This window comes from Parus major, chromosome 1A (assembly GCF_001522545.3).
Source record: "Parus major isolate Abel chromosome 1A, Parus_major1.1, whole genome shotgun sequence".
NCBI classification, from domain to species: Eukaryota; Metazoa; Chordata; class Aves; order Passeriformes; family Paridae; genus Parus; species Parus major.
In genome coordinates this window covers 21597388-21615935 of record NC_031773.1, presented here as the reverse complement: position 1 = coordinate 21615935, position 18548 = coordinate 21597388, and the positions used below count along the sequence as shown (strand labels likewise).

The 18548-nt window shown below is 38.1% G+C and overlaps 1 protein-coding gene across 6 annotated transcripts in view; it reads left to right on the top strand.

Moving 5' to 3' along the window:
* The window catches only part of CPED1 (cadherin like and PC-esterase domain containing 1), a 164101-nt gene that overhangs the window by 45669 nt on the left and 99884 nt on the right, over positions 1-18548 (top strand). For 4 of the 6 annotated variants that reach the window (XM_033514493.1, XM_033514494.1, XM_033514495.1 and 1 more), the window contains 3 exons: positions 3635-3741; positions 5592-5667; positions 16900-17056. In XM_033514493.1, the coding sequence (XP_033370384.1) occupies positions 3635-3741; positions 5592-5667; positions 16900-17056 (340 nt within the window). Of the gene's footprint in view, positions 1-1192; positions 1458-3634; positions 3742-5591; positions 5668-13503; positions 13626-16899; positions 17057-18548 lie in introns of those variants that run through there. The other 2 variants (XM_033514496.1, XM_015627444.1) reach the window with 2 other exon arrangements.

Sequence of the window (18548 nt, the reverse complement as noted above, 5' to 3'; positions counted from 1 at the left end):
ACCCCATTAAATCCTACAATTCTCATTTGGTTTCTGTTAACTTTGGTCTATTCTATCAGAATACAAAAAGTCTCTGCAGAATATTATTGCAGAAAAAGTTGAATGTTTTTATTGATGTCTGCATTGCTATTTTTTCTGCTGCTAAAAAATGTTTGCTTTTCTCCCTAAACTATTAACTTTTAAATTAGTTTTTCTACATTAGCTATTTTAATTATTTCAAATGAAAAATAAGTGTCAAAGCCAATGAAAACAGTGCTATCTCATTGAAAATAAGAATTTTTACATTATATCAAATTTCAGTTGGAAAAGCTTTCAGTTTTCATACTCTCTGAATTGAATAGCATGTTCTTTGACTAATTCAGAAAAAAAGGTGATCACATCAGTTTTCAATCAAATTATGCTGTACTGCTATTAATTGAAGTAGAAACTTGGGTGGGTATTTTTAGGTAAATATGAGATACACATTGCAGATATAAATACTTTTTGAGATAGGACTGGATTATGGCTTCAAAGACTGCAGGAGAGGAGAGGCTAAGAGCTGGCAAAAGACAGGTGAATAAAAGCATCACGCTGCCAGCTTGTATCCACTTCAAGCTCACTTTGCCTCCATAGTTAGATATAATTCTGCAGATGAGCATTCCTTGTGTGTGCAAGGCCTTAATTAACAGACTGAACTATCTTGATATGAAATGATATTCAGAGAGCAAACGAACATGCAATTACATATTCTTATCTTGTTACCACCCTTTTACTTGTCCAAGTGCAAAATAATGCAAAGAGTAGAGAGTATCCCCATGAGGTGTGATTTCATACTAACTGATCTACAACTCCTGTGTGCTGAGCTCCACTGGTTTGCTGAATAAAGCAAACAGATTTCCTTAACTAGAGACAAAGTTCATTCTGTGGGAAAAGCTTCATGCAAATTTCTAGTAATTAAATTGTTCAGATATGAAGCATTCTTTTTAACCTTCCCCCTCAAATGTCCTGTAAAAGCTTGCTTCTGGTTTGAAGTCTGCATTTTCAATGTACACACAGCAAAACAGTGTGTACATTGAAAATGGAATGTTATGAACGTTATTAAGGTTTCTTCATTAAAGTCTCTAGAAACATTTTGAAACACAAGTCCTTCCATACAGATGGTGTTTATTATTACTATCACTTTTGTTCTTTCTCTTTTATTGTAGAATGTATCTTGCTTTACTTTAAAAAGAAGTGCTGTTGAAGGAATCTTCAGTCCTTTGTGTGGCCCATGTAATACTGGAATACTAATAACAGTAGCACTTCTTTCCCTGAGATATACTTCTACTATTATTAAATATGCAGAAGGAAGACAGACTGTTGGTTTCCTGATCATAGATGTTCATTTTCCACAAAACATTAAGCTCTGGAAGGAGTGACATGGGCAAATTCGAGGCAAAATGAAATAGAGGAACCTGTTACAGAACTAAATAGCTGAGGTAACCCATGACTCTTTTGGTTTTGTTTTCCAATAATGTTTTTTCAGGTATAGTTAATGAGGGATATATTGATGATTTAAATAGAAGTCACACTGCTCTGTCAGCCTGATCTGAGAGACAGTACTAGATGTACGCTGTTTTTCTAATAGGAAGTCTCCTGACTTCTATAAATAGACATGTTTCAGTTCTGATTGTTCTGTACTGAAATAACTGGCTAGAGGTTTAATTACGCAAATAGAAAACACAAGTAATGGCAGGCATTCAAGCTCTCCTGAACTTTTCTACTTCCTGGGCACTGGCTCAAAAGCAAACCAGATCTGAGGGTGCATTTTCCTTTTCTTTTCTTAGGTACATTCGTATTGATCACTCTGATGTATCCTAAAGGCAAGTACACAGTGCAGCATATCCTCTGGAGTCAGGGATCAAATTCTTCCCAGGGCAGGATGTGTCACAATAAACAAGGGAAGGAAATGAACTGCTTCTGAGAAATGGAGTTCCCTCCAGCTCCCTTTCAATTTGCACACAACCAGGCATTGTGATTTATATGTAATTATAATGATTTATTCAAAGGTGTTTACTAGTCAGAGGCATAAAAACTTGCTTATCTGATAATTACATAGCTGGTGAGGTCATTGAGTAGGTTGTTAGCACTGCCAAACTTTTGCACTAAAGTGAGATATTTGCTTGTACATTTCTTTAATGCTTCGTTTGTTTGCTATCTGTGACATTTTTATCTACCTGCAGGGGCTTTTTTGTTGTTTCTTTCACAAAGAAGCATGTAGTGAATCTGTCTTGCCTAAATTTCATATGCCCTAATTACTTTTATATCATAATACTGGTTCTCATAATGTGAAATTGAAGAACTTGTTACAGTAATAAACGCAGTATAACTGAAAATTGATCTCTTCAGCTTTGTCACAGTGCTTATAAACATAAAAAAGTGATAGTTACTTTCATAGACCTGAATCCATTCTATACAATCAGTTCATTACTGTACTTAACATAAATTGAGTGTTAAATCTCCTTAAGTGGAATCTTTACCCTGCTTGACATTTGTAATCATGAGTGGGATAGGAAAAAAATACATTTTGGAGAAAGAAAGAAAGAAAGGAAATAAATAAAATACATACCTCTGTGCACCATCAGTAGGACCAAATTAAGGGGGTAATCTAAGAAAATAAAGAAAGTATCACAGATGGATAGCACAGAATGGACTAAAATACATGTAATCTTCTCAACCTTGGGAAAAAGAACCAGCCAGTCCCTGAAATACCTATTCTGCAGGGAGCTTTGAGACCTGATTCTATACTTGTGGATACTGTACTGCTTCTTTGACTGCCCTTTCTGTAAGTTCATTATTACTGATTGTCTTCCTGTCAATGAAATAATTCACTCTTTATTGAACATATGGTGTCCTCAGCAGATGTAATAATTCTGTTGTGAGCTGTCACCATCTCTAACTGGTCCATATAACAAAGCTTGTATACAGAACAAAACAAATGATCATGTGAGGAAGCTGACCAAGGTTATTTGAAGCAACAGTGGCATTTCTAAACCACATCACATGATGAGATATGAGTAAGTTCAAGACCTATTTGTATCTTCAGGCCAGCTTTGCCCCAGGAAGGAAGCATCGCATTAGCTCGGAAGCTAGCAATCTAATTTCCACTTGCACACCAGTTCTAGCTCTGGCTGTCTGGTGTCTAATATTTAAGAATCCACTACACCAAAATTCCTGCTATTTGCAATAGCATGACCAGTAATATGTCCTGTAAAATTTGCTTCCCATTAAAGAAACACCTCAGAAGAACACCACCACTGCACGTACTGGATACATGTTATAAGCATGCACGTTGAGGAGTTCAGAAAACAAAGAAGAACTTAAAGCAGCATTGTGTTACCAAACTTTTTAATTTCTGAATGTTAAACAGGTCAAACAGCAGGGTTTGGACATCAGAAGGCAAGTATAACAGGGAATGCCCACTGTGAAATATACTTCCAAAGCTGGAACTGTGGTACCAAATATGTCTTTTATCCTTCTGCCACCTGTAGCTGTTCATGTAATTAGCTCTCCAACAGTTTGCTGTTCTTCAGGATTTTGCTCAAAAGTATTTTTTATGCAAATAAGAATAGCATGATATTTTCTTTCTCAAAGTGCTTCTTTTCTTTCCAAACAGGTGGTATGACCCCTTGGGATCTTTTCATCTGCTTATCTTCCAGAAGAAATGATGGTACTGGCTGCTTTCAAACAGAAGATTTGAGAAATATAGAGCATTTCCAGAAGGTATGAAATTACTGTACTATCTTTTGTGGGAATGGAAGGACAGGGTAGCCCAGATTTGCAGCACTCACTCATAATAAGAGAGGTATCAAATGTTTATTTTATACTGCAGCAGCATGGCTTAGCAGAAATGTTTTTTCATGTTTGCTGTTTACTGAGAAATACTTGTCAGGTACCAGTATTTCATTCTTCTTTATATCACATCCAGTTATCATAAGCAATTTCTCATTTGAACATAGTATATTAGTTTGATTGTAAGTATTTTAATGTAAATACTGAAAATTGTTACAACTCAGTGTCAAGTTTACCTTTACTCTTCTTTAGCTTGAACTTTTGGATTCTTGGCTACCCTCAACCAGCATGTCTGGCTGCAAAATTGTCTAAAAAGGCAATTATTTAAGCAATTTTCCCTGTTGGAAAAGGGTATTTAGAAATAGTGAGAAACAATTAGAAAATGCATGCAATATTTCTGAATGATAGTATAGGCAGAAGATAGAGATGCATGAATTTAGGCTTCATATCTTATATCACTACTGAGTTTCACCTATGCAATTCCTCCCTTGTAAAACATAATTTAGGCACTTCTGCAAACAGTGACAATGCTCCTACAATCGATAATGTGTAATCTGGACCAGGGCCTTCAAGAGAGTTCCTTGCTCTGGCACTGCAACCTGCTTCCACACAGTCCAAAGCATCAGTAGTACCAATTATCTTGGTATTTTCAGGATTTTTTTTTCTCACTTGAGCATGTTGTGGACACAGTTTAGGTTACTTAGATATGTAATTTCTATGTAAACACCTGACCTGTTGATAAAGATATGTGAGTAATATAAACTGAAGTCTTTGATAAAATGTGGCCAAGTTACAGGTACAGTTTGACTTGTATTTTAAGTAAAATAGCACAGATAATAATGGCAAGACTCTAAATTATTGACTCCAGCTTGAGGGTGTGAGAGAAATGGAGCTGCTTTTAAAAGGTGCCTTTGTTGATACAAAAAATCTACTGGTGTCCACAGAAGTCAGAGCTTCGAGCGTGTGCACTGGGGTTCCCTGGGACAGGATGACCTATCAAAGTGTATACAAAGTGAAATTTTTATGGCAGCTATAGTTTGCAAAAAACATGTTTTGAATATGCTCAGACAATAAAGCACCCTAGGCTTCTGCAAACTGCTTTTTTCTCATTCTACCTATAATAACATATCTGAGCCTCTAATGCTGTGCAATATAATAATCCTGACAGCATGCTGCAATGTCCAGATGTGTCACACATGAATAACTGAGACACAAGGTGATCAAAGGAATTTTCCAAGTTCTCTCAGGAAGTCTGCAGCAGAGCAGGGACTTAAACCAGATGGCCCATTCCTCCAGAAAACTTTAAATATTGAACTAACATTACTTGCTGCTGGCATGTCCGTACCAAAGTGCAGCAGTGTTTTGCTGCAGAGCCTGCTTGTGATTTAGTTACATTGGCTTACTACTGATCTCAAGCACAGCAATTCAAGAGGGTATTTCCATGCAGGGAGAGACAGTGGTTGGTACCTGAACAGAACAGAGAAGCTGCAGAGGCTGAAAAGGGGACAGGGAATGGGTCAACATTCAGCAGCCATAGGGAGAGGTAAAGGCTTAAAATTTTGGTGTTTTATGGACACAGAGGAAGAGTCTACACCTTAATTTCATTATTCCAGCGTCACAAGGAGGGCAAAGTTATAATTTCCTCTTCATATTGATGGGAGTTTTGCACATGAGGTATCTCTGATAAATTAAACACAAACCTACTTAAGGCGTTTTCCACTGAAGAAAAAAAGAATGTTTTTTTTGAATGAAATCTTTAAAGCTTCTCTTTTTACATACAGGTAAACCTACTTCCAGAAATCCAGCATTTTCTTTGCAGAAAAGAGGGATTATGCCAGATAACAAAAGCCTTTTCAGGTAATCTGATTTCTTCAAATCTGCATATGTGATCATGGTCTTTTAATAGTAGTTACAGGAAGTTTCTGAAATGAGATTGTCAAGTTTACAATTCCATTTTACTTTTAGCCATGAATGCATAGAGGGAAAAAATGAAAGATTGATAATCCATTTTAAACATACTTAACTATAGATTACAATTATGCAGTATCTTTCCAGGTAAAGATATTGCATCGTTCAGCTGTTGCATGTTGCAGAAATAATTTGGCTGTGTCTTATTTTTGGACTGTTTTGTGTTAATATAGTGTATTGGTATTTACACTTCTGTGACCTGGGCTTGGTGTAATATGTTTGTTCAGCTTTGCAAAAATGTTGTGGCATGGAGAAGGAGTAGGAGTCACAGTTTGGTTTCCATCCAGACATAATTTACTGATAAAAAGCCTTTATTGTGTATTAAGATCATCAACCAGAAAAGTTTAAAGGTTATGGGCAAGTTTCCAAAGAATTCTAATTTACCATGGGTAAAATTCATATTTGAATAGAAACTGGAAAAAAACTGTTGTGAAATGTATTAGGTCTATTTAAACTTCCCTTTCTTTTACCCTCTTTTATATATATAATAAATTTAACACAGAAGGAAAGGATTCATTACATCTCATTTAACCATTTAGGAGTTAGATGTCCTCTGAAAGCAGTATTCTAATCTTCCATTTAAATAAGTGGAGAGAGATACAAATGCTACTTCTTTTTATCTTAAAATATGTGTTTAAAATAGGTGTGTGAATTAGTCTCTGCAGGTGCTTGCTACCCAATTATGTCTCACCACTGCCTGGAGAAATTGGTAGGCCCTGCTCGTGTTGTAACAGATTGTCTTAAAAAAAAACATTGGTTCACCTGCCACTTGAAAAAAGGCCAATTGCAGTGGCTTTATTATTTTACTGCCACAAGACCACAAACACAAGAGGCACTTACTACACACAGAGCTTTCTCTTTAAAATATGCCCACTTTTACTGCCATCCATAAATGTGGTACAAGCCACTTTGTATTATTAAGCTGTTTGGTGTTTTCTCCTGTGCTGGGTTTATGTGGCAAGCTTCTGATAGTGGGAGTGGCTTTTGTGAGAAGCTGCCAGAAGCTTCCCTTCAGTCCAGCAGAGCCAATGCCTGCCAGCTCCAGGATGGATTTGCTGCTGGCCAAGGCTGAGCCCATAGTGGTGGTAGCACCTCTGGGATAAAATATTTAAGGGAAATAAAACAATTGCACAACAGCACCTGGAGAGATTAGTGAAGAAGGAGTGGGAAGAGGTGCTCCAGGCACTGGAGCAGAGATTCACCTGCAGCCTGTGGTGCAGACCACGGGGTGACAGCTGTGCCTCTGTAGCCCATGGATGTACATGGGGGAGCAGAGATCCACCTGCAACCCATGGAGCACCCAGTGCCAGGAGAGGTGGATGCCTGAAGGAAGCTGTGACCCTGTGGGAAGGCTCCTGGCAGGAGAGACCTGTGGAGAGAGGAGCCCACGCTGGAGCAGTTTGTTCCTGAAGGACTGCACCCCATGGGAGGGACCCATGCTGGAGCAGTTCATGAAGAACTGCAGCCTTCTCCTTGGAGAAGTTCACAGAGGACTGTCTCCTGCGAGAAGGGACCCCAAGCTGTAGTGTGAGGAGTCCTGCCAGTGAGGAGAAAGGAGTGGCAGAGGCAATGTGTGATGAACTGACCATGGCTCCCATTCCCCTCTCCCTGCGTCACTGTGGGGAGGAGGTTGTAACTCAGAAGTAAAACTGAGCCTGGGAAGAAGGGAGGGATGGAGGGAAAGTGTTTAAGATTTAGTTTTATTTCTTGTTATCCTACTCTGAATTTGATTGGTAATGAATTAAATTAACATACACACATTTTTTTTTGCCTATGATGGTAATTAATGAGTGATCTCTCCCTGTAATGCCTCACAAGAATTTCATAAGTTTCTCTTGCCTGTCCAACTGAATGATAGGCTTTGGTGGGCACCTGGCATATAACCAGAGTCAACCTACCACATCTTGTTTTCAGGGAAGGGCCATTTGTAAGCATCTTATTCCTTACTTATAATTTTAGTGCTTTCCTGGCAAAGAGAAAAGGCCTTGTGACTGATGGTGAAATCCCAAGGTAATACATGTGCTTTGCGGTCTGGCTCTGAATCTTACCCTCACAGCAAAGGAGGATTATTCTAGCACTCAGTTGAGGAACTATCATACAGAAAAAGGCCCATCCCTTACTTCTCTGTTACCAATAAGAAAGGTTTAGAACCTAAATTAGGTGAAATTTTTTAAAGTAAAAATAAAATATCCTGTCTCTTAAGTCTAGGTATCTCCACATCAGCATGTGACCTAGGGCTGAGATAGCTATTTCAACACAAGGTTCTTGTGACAATTAAGGTGCCATGGAGAGTCCAGCATGCCCAGTAGAATGGGCAGATTTGCCACAGAATCCATTTCCTTTTGGTCCAGCAGCTAGAGGTTTAGAGGGATATCCTGTGGTATCCTAGATGGCAATAGATGTCTATTTGTAGATACTGAATTTAACACTTGGTGTTTAGAGTAACCAAGCCCAAAAGAGCATTTATTTTCAGCATAATTCAGGGTTAGCTGAATTGCTCCACACGGACTTTATAGACTACACTGATGTACACTGACAGGAATGGCAACTTAGACTGTGGTACACAGTGGGGCCATCTCTGTATAGACCAGACTTCAGTTTAAACCCATGAATTAATCCTATTCAGTATCACTGGATATGTGACATGTAATCTAGAATGAGTGAAATTCATCCATAAAAGGTGAAATTAGAAGGAGAATGGTAAATAATTTGGTTTCAGATTCAGGGGGGACAAAAAGGGCATAAGTTAGAGCAAACTAGTCTAGAGGTGAGACTTCAGATACTCCCCCTTCCATTCATCTGATAAAGCCAGCTTTTTCCACTTTCTTTTGCTTGCATTCTCCAACAGTTCTCTCTTTCCAACAACAGCAGAGATGCCAATTAGCAGGATTTGTTTGATCCTATATTTTAAAATTATTCACAGAAAGAACACTTCTCATTAATAGTTCCTCCACAAAACAGTTTGTTTCCTTTCAAATCAGCTATGTACTTTCCCTCTTGTGTGTTTGAGTCAACAGGGTTTCTCTGCAATTCCTGTTAAAGAGGATCAGTTGGTTTGTTATTACTGTCATTTAGTCAGCCTTCAAGGAGCCAAGCAATTTCCTGTAAAACTGAAAATACAAAGAATTATGTTCTCTAATTAAAGACATAGCAAGCTGTAGAAAGAAACACCAGGCAGCAAGGCTGAGAAAATGGTATTACTGGATTTACTGTGGCTATGACAGTGGTGATGTGGATAAGCAATGGTAAAGTGGTTTGAGCTTTTTTCATGTTACTTTATTTGTTGTTGTGCAACTCTTAAGATTCTAGGCTTTGTATTTAAGACAGCATGCCCATTCTCATACCCCTGTTTTATAGGAAAGGAAATTATTTATACAAAATACCAGGACAGTGCTTGTTTCTTTGTTCTTTCTCTTTAATGGAAAATGTTTTTGTCAGTCTGGCATTTTGTATTGCTTCTATCTCTATGGTGTTGGGGGAAATAATGCACTTACGATATACTTTTTAAGAAGGAAGCTGGGAAGAGAAAAAAGTTAGGAAAATCCATCTGGACTAGAGGAGCAAAAAGATTAGAAATACATGCTGTGTGTGGATAAATTGGATTACCTTGGAAGACAGGGTTGCTGGAAGATGGTTGTGTGGATTTGTGGCAAAGGATTTGTGATGAGACATGAGAATAGTAAAAGATCTTAGAATTCGACATGGAAGACGACTTGCTGCACAGTCTGAGAGGATTGTTTGAACAAGTGCTTTTGCAGGGCAACTGGCCCAGTTTTTACTCAAGTGCCTGATGTCTGCTCACTGTATGGGACTTGGGCCTTGAGAAGGTTCTGATATAGTTAATGGATAACCAAGGAAGTCTCCTGGCATTTATTGCTCAGGTCAGCAAAAACTTCAGTAGTTGTAGTGATCTGGAAATTAAATCTTCCTGCAAATGACCCAGACCTACAAGCTCTCTGAGATTGGAAAATAACTGTAAAAGAGATTTCAGGCGTTCATACCTGGTAACCCACCGTGTGTGGGTTTAGAACTGGGCTTGGATGCCTCCTGGAACTACTCCCAGCCAAGAGATGGAGAGGACTAAAATCCACAATGTAAGCAGAATTTCCCAGATTCAGTATAGGGCACAGGAAAAGTATCCTGATGCATGTGCAACAAATACTATATTTGATGGGTTTTGCCTGGGAAAGTAGTGGAACTGTTTGTAGCATTGCCTCCCTAATTTTCCTGTTCCATAAGGAATCCAAACTAGTGTGTCTTTCCATGTAAGCATTTGTCTAATTTCATCACTTCCACATCACAGGCCCAGCCGGTGCCATGCATAGCTATTTTCTCTACCCGTGCAAATAATTGATCCTTTTTTAAAGTAATACTTTTGCTATGTGCCTTCCTTCTGTGTTTCTGGTTATTAGTGTCACTAGTGCAGACACTTTATGAGTGTCTGCCAGCCTCATGTGCTCCCATGATCTGCTGGGCTGGACAGCAGCATTAATCTCACAGGAGGTCTTGGGATAGGCATGAGCCTAATGAAATTGTATGGGAGGGAGAGCCAAAATAGTCCAGCTGTATGACTGTGTTCCCTCTCTGTGATATGTTTATGGTGTGGTGCTAACCCTGTGCTGACTTTCTTCCTCTGTTTCCTATCCCCAGTGTCCTTGGGTTACTCTGGAGTTGACATGAAAGGTTATGACCTGAGGGGGTAGGAAGCAAGACTTAGTGGAGCCACCTGTGGAAGAGAAGAGTTACAGATCAAATTTATTTTCTATTGTAACAATTCTATATCTCTGAGACATGAATTAGATTTTTTTATAGAAGGATGCATTTCTTTTGGCAGCTGGCCTTTATAAATATTTGCATACCAGTTTTGATCAGGTTTGTGTCTATTACCTTTCTGCTATTGAAGTTAATAGGAGCCTCAGGAGTGGCCAATAAAACCAGCATCTGATTTTTCCAATTAATTTGATTACAAACTATGTGAGGCAAGAATTTCATTGGTTTTACAGCAGTGTCAAATCTCAGCTAGATAAGAACAGCAACATAACAGCAAACAGTAGTTTGAAAAGAAATAAAGCAGCTAAATTATGTTAATTACTTGGCCTTCTATATTCTGCCTTGCCACTAGTACAGAATTGTGGCTCTAATCATGCAACAGTCAGCCAGCATTGTCACTGAGCTGCTTTTTCCAAAGTTTATAGCTTATCTGTGTAATTAAGTTCTAGTTTGAATGGTGCACACAGAAGAGGCAACCCTTCTAAAAAATACTGGAAAAAACCCCACACCTCTAACTTTAATTCTTAAGATGCTTTAGGAATGAAGACACAAACACTATACTTAATACTGTAAATAATATTTTTCATGCACCTGCCAAAACAGAGATGTAAAAAACATGTTAAGTGATTAATCTAAACTGAAGCTGTATTTGCTGATGTTTCTAAAGGGAAAAATGCATCATACAAATGTAGCACTGTCATAATTTTATCTTTTTAACTCTGAAGCTTCACAGTGAATTTCAGTGCATTTCAACCCACAGTTTAAATTAATTTGCCTCTAGATCTGTTTTAGTATAAAATTGTTTGGTTTTTAATACTAAACCTGTTTAGGATAGTTTAAACTTCCAGAAATGACAAGCAGTTTGACATTTCTCCATTCTAAATATCCAGAGTGTGTTACTTTCAGATTAAGTGTTTTACAGAGAGTAGGATCACTGCATTTTTTTAATGTAGAAAGCTTTTAAGGGCAGCTGAATCAGTAGTCAGCAGTGGGCAGGATATCGAACTTGCATCAATGTTGACATCACAAATAAAGCTCGTAATGCATATCAAGACCATCACATATTGAGTTTCTAGCAAAAAAAACATATTCCAGTGAACTCAATGCAAATTTTTCCAGGACTTCACTGGGGGCCAGGATTGCCCCTAGTATTTCTAGTTTCCTTGAAATATTCATCATCTGCTTTGAGTTTCACAGCTACACTTTTCTAAATGCATAGGGCATAAAACTGAGTGCTAAAGGTTCTCTCTCTTTTTTTAGCAACCTCAGGGCATAATGTGTAAGCCATTGTACATTACTGGTCTTTGTTTCAGTCTTTTCATCCAAAAATCAAATGGGTAGCAGGAGGCAATTCAATGGGATAGATCTGCTTTCTGTGACAAGTCTCAAGGCATGTAGTTGAAGTGGTTCAAGTGAAATCATCCATTCTCCAAAATCAACACTGAAAAACAGAAAAAAAATTGCATTTTGCATGTTCATTGCTTTCACAGTTAAGCAGCTTAGAGCGGGTTGCTGTACCTGATTGAGCCAAAGGTTACCAGGCTTTATTTTGATCAAAATTCCTTGTCCTGGAGGACTCAGAAGTCTGCCAAAGAATCTTTGAAAGTTTTTTAGGCATCTCCTGATGTGGAACAATCTTTGCAGCTTGTTAAACACACCTTTCCAACCTACAGAAATTGGAAAATTGCCCAGCTGTAAATTCTAGAAGAGGACTATGTTGTAGAAATATAGCTTGCCTGGTCTGTATCACAGATAAGCTCTTTGTGCTTCAGCAGCCAACACAACAATATGGAGTTCTCCTAACTCACTGAGGTACCCTGTTTGAATGCAAACCTGCAAAGCTGACAGAGAGGACCTATTATCAGTAGTTCCTGAGTATGGTACTGGAGAAACAGCTGACAAATGACATGAGGTGCCATTCTCTTGTTTTTTTAATGTCAGAGAATTGAGGCTCCTGTTAGAAACAGACTACCACAGTGAAACTCTAGGAAGACATTCAAAAGGTTTCTATGCAGATGGAAAGGCTGCTCTACAGTTTCAGCATCAATGTACTTTAAGGTTCTAAAGCAGTCTTTTTCCTGCTAAAAAGAAAAGCAATTGGATGAATATCTTGCAAGTACAAATGTGCTGAGTTTACAATGTCATTTTATGAAGGAAATGAGCAATGTGCTGGGCTCAGAAGCACAGCACTTCAGTTACATTTCATTTCATCTCTAGCTTTGTGCTTCATTGAACAACCAGGAGCTCCCATGGTGACTCAATTCCTCTTAAAATGTTTGTAACAGAACTGACAGTTGATGGGCACTTGAGAAACAAAATGACCTTTTTCTCACAGACAGTAGTCTTAATTGTTCCTTGCTCCATGTCTGAGGTGTGTAAAATGCAGTCTATTTGATCTTGTACAAAGTAAGGAAATTAACTGAAAACCCAAATCATAACCTTCCTTGTAACATTAAGGGATACTATAGAAGGAAAGATAAAGGACACATTCTCATTCATCTTCTGTTTCTTTTTCTTTCAACCAAATTTAACTCAGTTCAACCAGAAGGGTATTCTCCTGCTGAATTCCTTGCCTTTGCAGGTCATCAGATGTTTGTGTTAACCTAAGTGTTCCATTTACCACCAGTCCAGGTGGCTACAGCCTGGCTTTGCTCCAGGAAGTCTTAATTTGTTGAAATGTACTTCTAGCTATTGGTAAACCTTTTGCTCAGACACATGTTGTAACTCTTTAATCAACTGTTCTTTATTATGTATGCGTTGAATCTCATGTTACACATCAGAACTCTGAGGCAAAAACAAGTAAATAACTTGTGAGCTGGAGATGGGGGGAGAAGGAGCAAGAAGTCATAGCTGTGTAAAAACACTTGAAAGGCCTCATTAGATGTCAGTGAGGCTGCTTCATTAGGTATCAGTTGTCACTGTCAACTGATCTGTTTGACTGTTGTACTTTGATAGATTGCGGTTGACAGAACAGTATCTGCCGCCAGTTCATGTGACAAAGAGGAGCTTAATTTTGACTTGCTTGGTGGATTTTCTACCTCCTCTGCATATGCCATGCAGCTGTTCTTATGTCTCAGGTCTGTATTTTACCTCCTGCTGTGGTTAATGTGTGAATTCAGGTGAGAACATGTAGTGGCCTCCCTACTCATCAACATGGCCTCACAGTGAACACCCTAGGAAAAGGTAAAGTGGTGTTTTTGTTGGTGTTTGCAATGGTACCATTCCAGAGATGTCAGCATCAGAAACCTTTCTCAAGCCAGAACTTCAGTGAAGCTTTGGGGTTTTTTTTCAAATTGAAAGCAAGTATCCAGCCATAAGTCCTTTTTTTTACACTGGAGCATTAAAAATGGCAGTAGCAAAAAGTACTTGTGGCAAAGCCTGCAGCTGCTCCTCAGGAAATACAGCACTTTGTGTAATGTTTCCATTACTGCATAGCCACTGTAAAAAGAAAAATAATCTTATTTTTTAAATTTTTTTCCTCTGATCTTTAGAGTCTGCTGTAAAAATTATGATTTATGAATTTCAAATAATAAGATTTGAATTTTTAAAAGAGTGGATGTAGTCTGGACATGGTATTAGGATGCTGTGACTCTTTTTAACTTGGTTTCCCAAGCTGCCTGACACACCAACTGCTGAGCCTGCTTCACCTCTTCCACTATAAAATGTTGATGTTGTTTATGTACTTCAAGAGGACTGCTTAATTAACAACAGCTTGTAGAGTGATTTCAAGATGGAAAAACATGGCAATTACTGCAAACAGTAAAGGCACTGCAGGCTAATTTTCATTGATGATAAAGTTGATTAACAAATACACAGCTCTAATAAACACTGTTACTGCTTTTGAGTGCAGGAGCAGGTGAAGAGTTGCCATGAGAACGGATGCAGCTGAGTGTGCTCAGTTCAACACTACTGATGTCTCTTTATTATTATAATTGTGTTCATTGATTACTAGGAGTAGATTTACCAAAGTGAGGGAGAGTCACTCCCTTTTAACTCTTCCTGATGGTATACATGCTTTGTGTTGTCTCAAAGGAAGTGAGAGTATCACTTCTTAGAGCCCCCTTGTGATGGGCTGTCTCACAGGGGGATGCTGACACAAAACCAACAAAGGGGTGTAAGGCACCAAAAAGATGCATTGTAGAAGATGCATTATTTATGAGCATTGCCCTTTTTTAGTTTTCAGTGCTAATCGTCAGCACCCTGAAATTTGTTTAACTTTCTCTTCCTTAAGACATGGAAGGTGATTTTTTGGTTTTTGGGGTGGTTTTTTTTTTTTTTTTTGTTTTGTTTGTGTTTTTGGGTTTTTTTTGTCTGTTTGTTTGGGGTTTTGTGTGTGTGTTTTTTGGGGTTTTTTTTTGGAGGAGGGGTGGCTAGAGTTTTTGGGGGTTGTTGTTTTTTTTAAGTTGAGGCATTTTTCAGTGACTTAGGGCAATACCAATGATCTTCTACCTGGTAGTTTAAGAATTTGAGGACAGTTGTGTTTTTCATCTATCCCTACCCATTTGTTTTACTTTTTTTAAATCCAGCTCCAGGAAATGGTCCACTGGGTAGTAACAAATTAATTAATGTAAAAATAATCTTTTTTCTTTCCCTGAAACAACTAAAATTCTCATTTAAGAGGGATAAATACAGGAAGAGAAGCCACACCTCATTATTATCAAACTGTCTTGTGAGTTGTTACTTGTTGCTTTAGCAGCACAATTAGAAACGTGTTTTTAAAAGAAGACACATTGCTTTCTCTTGAGTAATGATATGTACAGCCCTTCTCTGCCATGTTCTTATTTTCAGTAAAATGTTTACTTTATTTTAAATAGCTAAAGTGATGCACAGGAATAGTTACATGGGACCACTGCTAATTGCTATGGTGAACTACCATTGTCTATCTACAGGGTAGAAATTGCCATAGTAAAATGCCCTTGTGTCTTGTACATTAAGTCAGATATAGAAAAAATACAACTTGATTTTGCAGATCTGATTCCTAGGCATATTCAGAAGCAAGTCTGCTATATAAATTACTTAATGGGAGTTTACTGTCTTCCTCCTGTCACTACACAGTCAAGTAGGCAGAGCAGTCTGCTTTTGTCACTGTACCATCAAAATCCAGGTAGTCGCTTGCAAAGTTCATATCAGTCATAATGCATAACACAACAGAAAGATGTCAGTGTAGTGTGAATATAATTTGAGCATGATGTGCTCTAATAAATAACTGCCTGGTTTTGATTATTAGAACTTTTAATCCTGTTTGATGGTGTATGTAAGGCAGAGGACCAGATTAATTCTAGATCCCAGTTGAGACTGGAAGGTTGAGCTGAGCTGATCTGATGAATGGCCAATAAATACAGACAATCACAATGTCATTTTAATAGCCTCTCTAGGAAAATGAGTAGTATTTTTCTTTAAATGTCTGCTTACAGCTCATCACCAGGAACATAACATCAGTTTTATTTTTCATTTCATGTACCAAAGTTGAGAGTGCATGCTTTAGAAAATAAGCTCTACACATAAATTCATAACATAGCACAATGCAGTATGTCATTAAAAAGAAAAATAATGCAGTTTGGGAATAATTTGAACAGCTTGATTTTTCCTGGCCATTACTTAAGAACTTGAAACGTGAGGTGTGTTAAGTTAATGAAAACTACCCTACATGGAATATTGACACAACATAAGGACTTTGTGCCTTTTTTATCAAGCACAGTAAAAGCAGAAAATACATACCACTCCTTGACTGATCTCACATCACAATATTTTGATTACTATTAATAGTCACATGCCTCAATAACTTTGAGAACTGTGGTACATCAGTCCTGCTCCCACTGTGTTCTGTGGCAGAACTGACTCCTATAGGTTTTAGCACCTGCAAATTGTAGCCTTAATGGTGAACACAGAAGCAAGGGTATGTGCTTATTTATTGAACTATGTTATTACAGTGGCAAAGTCCCTTGGTCCTTTGTCAAAGAGATTTTTATCCCCATTAATTGTAATTAGTGCTTCATAAGAAACTAAGTTTTGGTATTCTATATTTGGAAATCAAGGATTTCAAAATTTTTTAGAAGAAAAAAGGGGATGCTTTTTTGTATGCATTATTGCTGCACTCACCTCTGAAGTGGAAGTTGCAGCTAAGCCTTTCAGCTTGCAGCTGGACAGGAATGTTTGGTGGGGGTGAAACTCTCTGCTAGGAGATCCAAAAAGGTTTATTGTCTCAGCATTTGTTATTTTACATTTTCTTCTGATGTTGATAGCTCCTCTCTTTCTATTGTATTTTATACATTTAATCCTTAGCAACAGGAGTCCACTCCTGCTTTCAGTGCTCTGCTGACTTGCTTTCTCATCTCCTTGGTACTTTTCCAGACCTGCAGCTCCCACTTGTCACCCCAGATTGTTCTGGTCAGCCTGGACTGTCAAAGGCCAGCACCGCAAGAAATGTGTCCCAGGGCAGCACACTCACTGAGCAGGCACGTGCCTCCCATCCGCAGCACTGGTGGAAGCAGAGCATGAGCACTAAGCTGTAAGTTAATGATAACCCACCCTCAGAAACTCCCAGTGTTTCAGCACACAGTTGTTTGGGAGTCAAGGATGCAGAATGGAGCAAAAGAGGAGACTACAGCAGATGGAGCACCTGGATGTATTGCATCTCATACTTACAGAATGTTTTTTTCTGTTATTAGCCAAGTTTGCACATGTCTTGGTATAAACGTCCAAGTCTTTATGTTGAGGCATTGAAGCACCTCAACAGATAAATATAGACCCAGAGAAATCCCAGAACCTTTAGGTCTCAAGGTGGCTGAGCTGTTTCCTGCTCCTATCCTTGCTTTGCCCCTACCACAGACCCTCATGTGTAGTACTTTGCACAGAGATTCTCCCTTAAGGTGAAGAACCAAGAAGTACTTGATAATTCGTCTGGTATCACGTGCTGTTTCCTACACCACACTATTTCACAAATTTGATGTTCTGAGGACCTGCTGTTCTGCAAAGGGCAGAAAAAGTTCTCCTTAAGACAGATCTTATTAGACTTACTTAACAGATAGCAGAATTGAGGTCTGGAAAGGCCACATACTGCCAAAAATTACACAGAAATGGAAGAAGAGCCCTTTGTCTTTTACCAGTGATCAGTCTTAGAGACCAATAATTTCTGTAGTCATCTTCCCCTTGAATTTTCTGTGAGGCAAATTGATACTCAGAGATTTTAACAAGACAGATTAATAGCGCCATTGTGAATATGCACAAGTATAGCTCAGATTTTCCCAAGTAAGGAATTTTTAAATAACAGGTTTTTTTCTTGGGTTTGATTTTTTTCTGTTCTGTTTCTATGTGGCTGGCTCTCTTTGTGTGTACTGTGGTAGCGGTAGGCCAGTTTATAGAGAGCTGTGTCACTTCTTAAACAAAGTTACTTGCAGAATTCTTAGGTTTAACTGATTTATTATGGGTTATTTCTAGGATCCTAGTCTTTCATAATATTTGAAATGACTGGCTTTCATTAGGGCAAGTACACAGCATCACATGTTTCTGTCCCTTTATTACAGAAGAAAGTGCTAACAATAGTGCAGTCTTTCCATAGGTTTGGGTGGGGATGTTCTTCTGAATTAACTACAAATCAGCATTATATGGGATACCTTGACTATGTATTTCTGATATTTAAGATGCTTGGATTTCTTTAATGTTTAATTTAATATTGATTTAATCTTTCACTCTGAATATTCTGGATTTGTAACACTTAATTATTCCCACAATGCAGTTACCCATATGTACCCTCAAACATCACTCCTGCAAATATAGTTCCTTCATTTGTTTAGAAATTAAGAGTTAAAAATGCTGAAATCAGTAAAATTACTTGATGTAAAGCTTTGTTCCAGCCTACTTGATTTAATCTACTGTGTTGCTTAATTTAGGGGAAAAAGGGCTAATTTCCTATTTCCACTAATTTCACTATTTCACTATTTTCTTATAGCTCATTTTCAAAAGAACTGTAATATATGCTACATATATTTAATGCTACAACA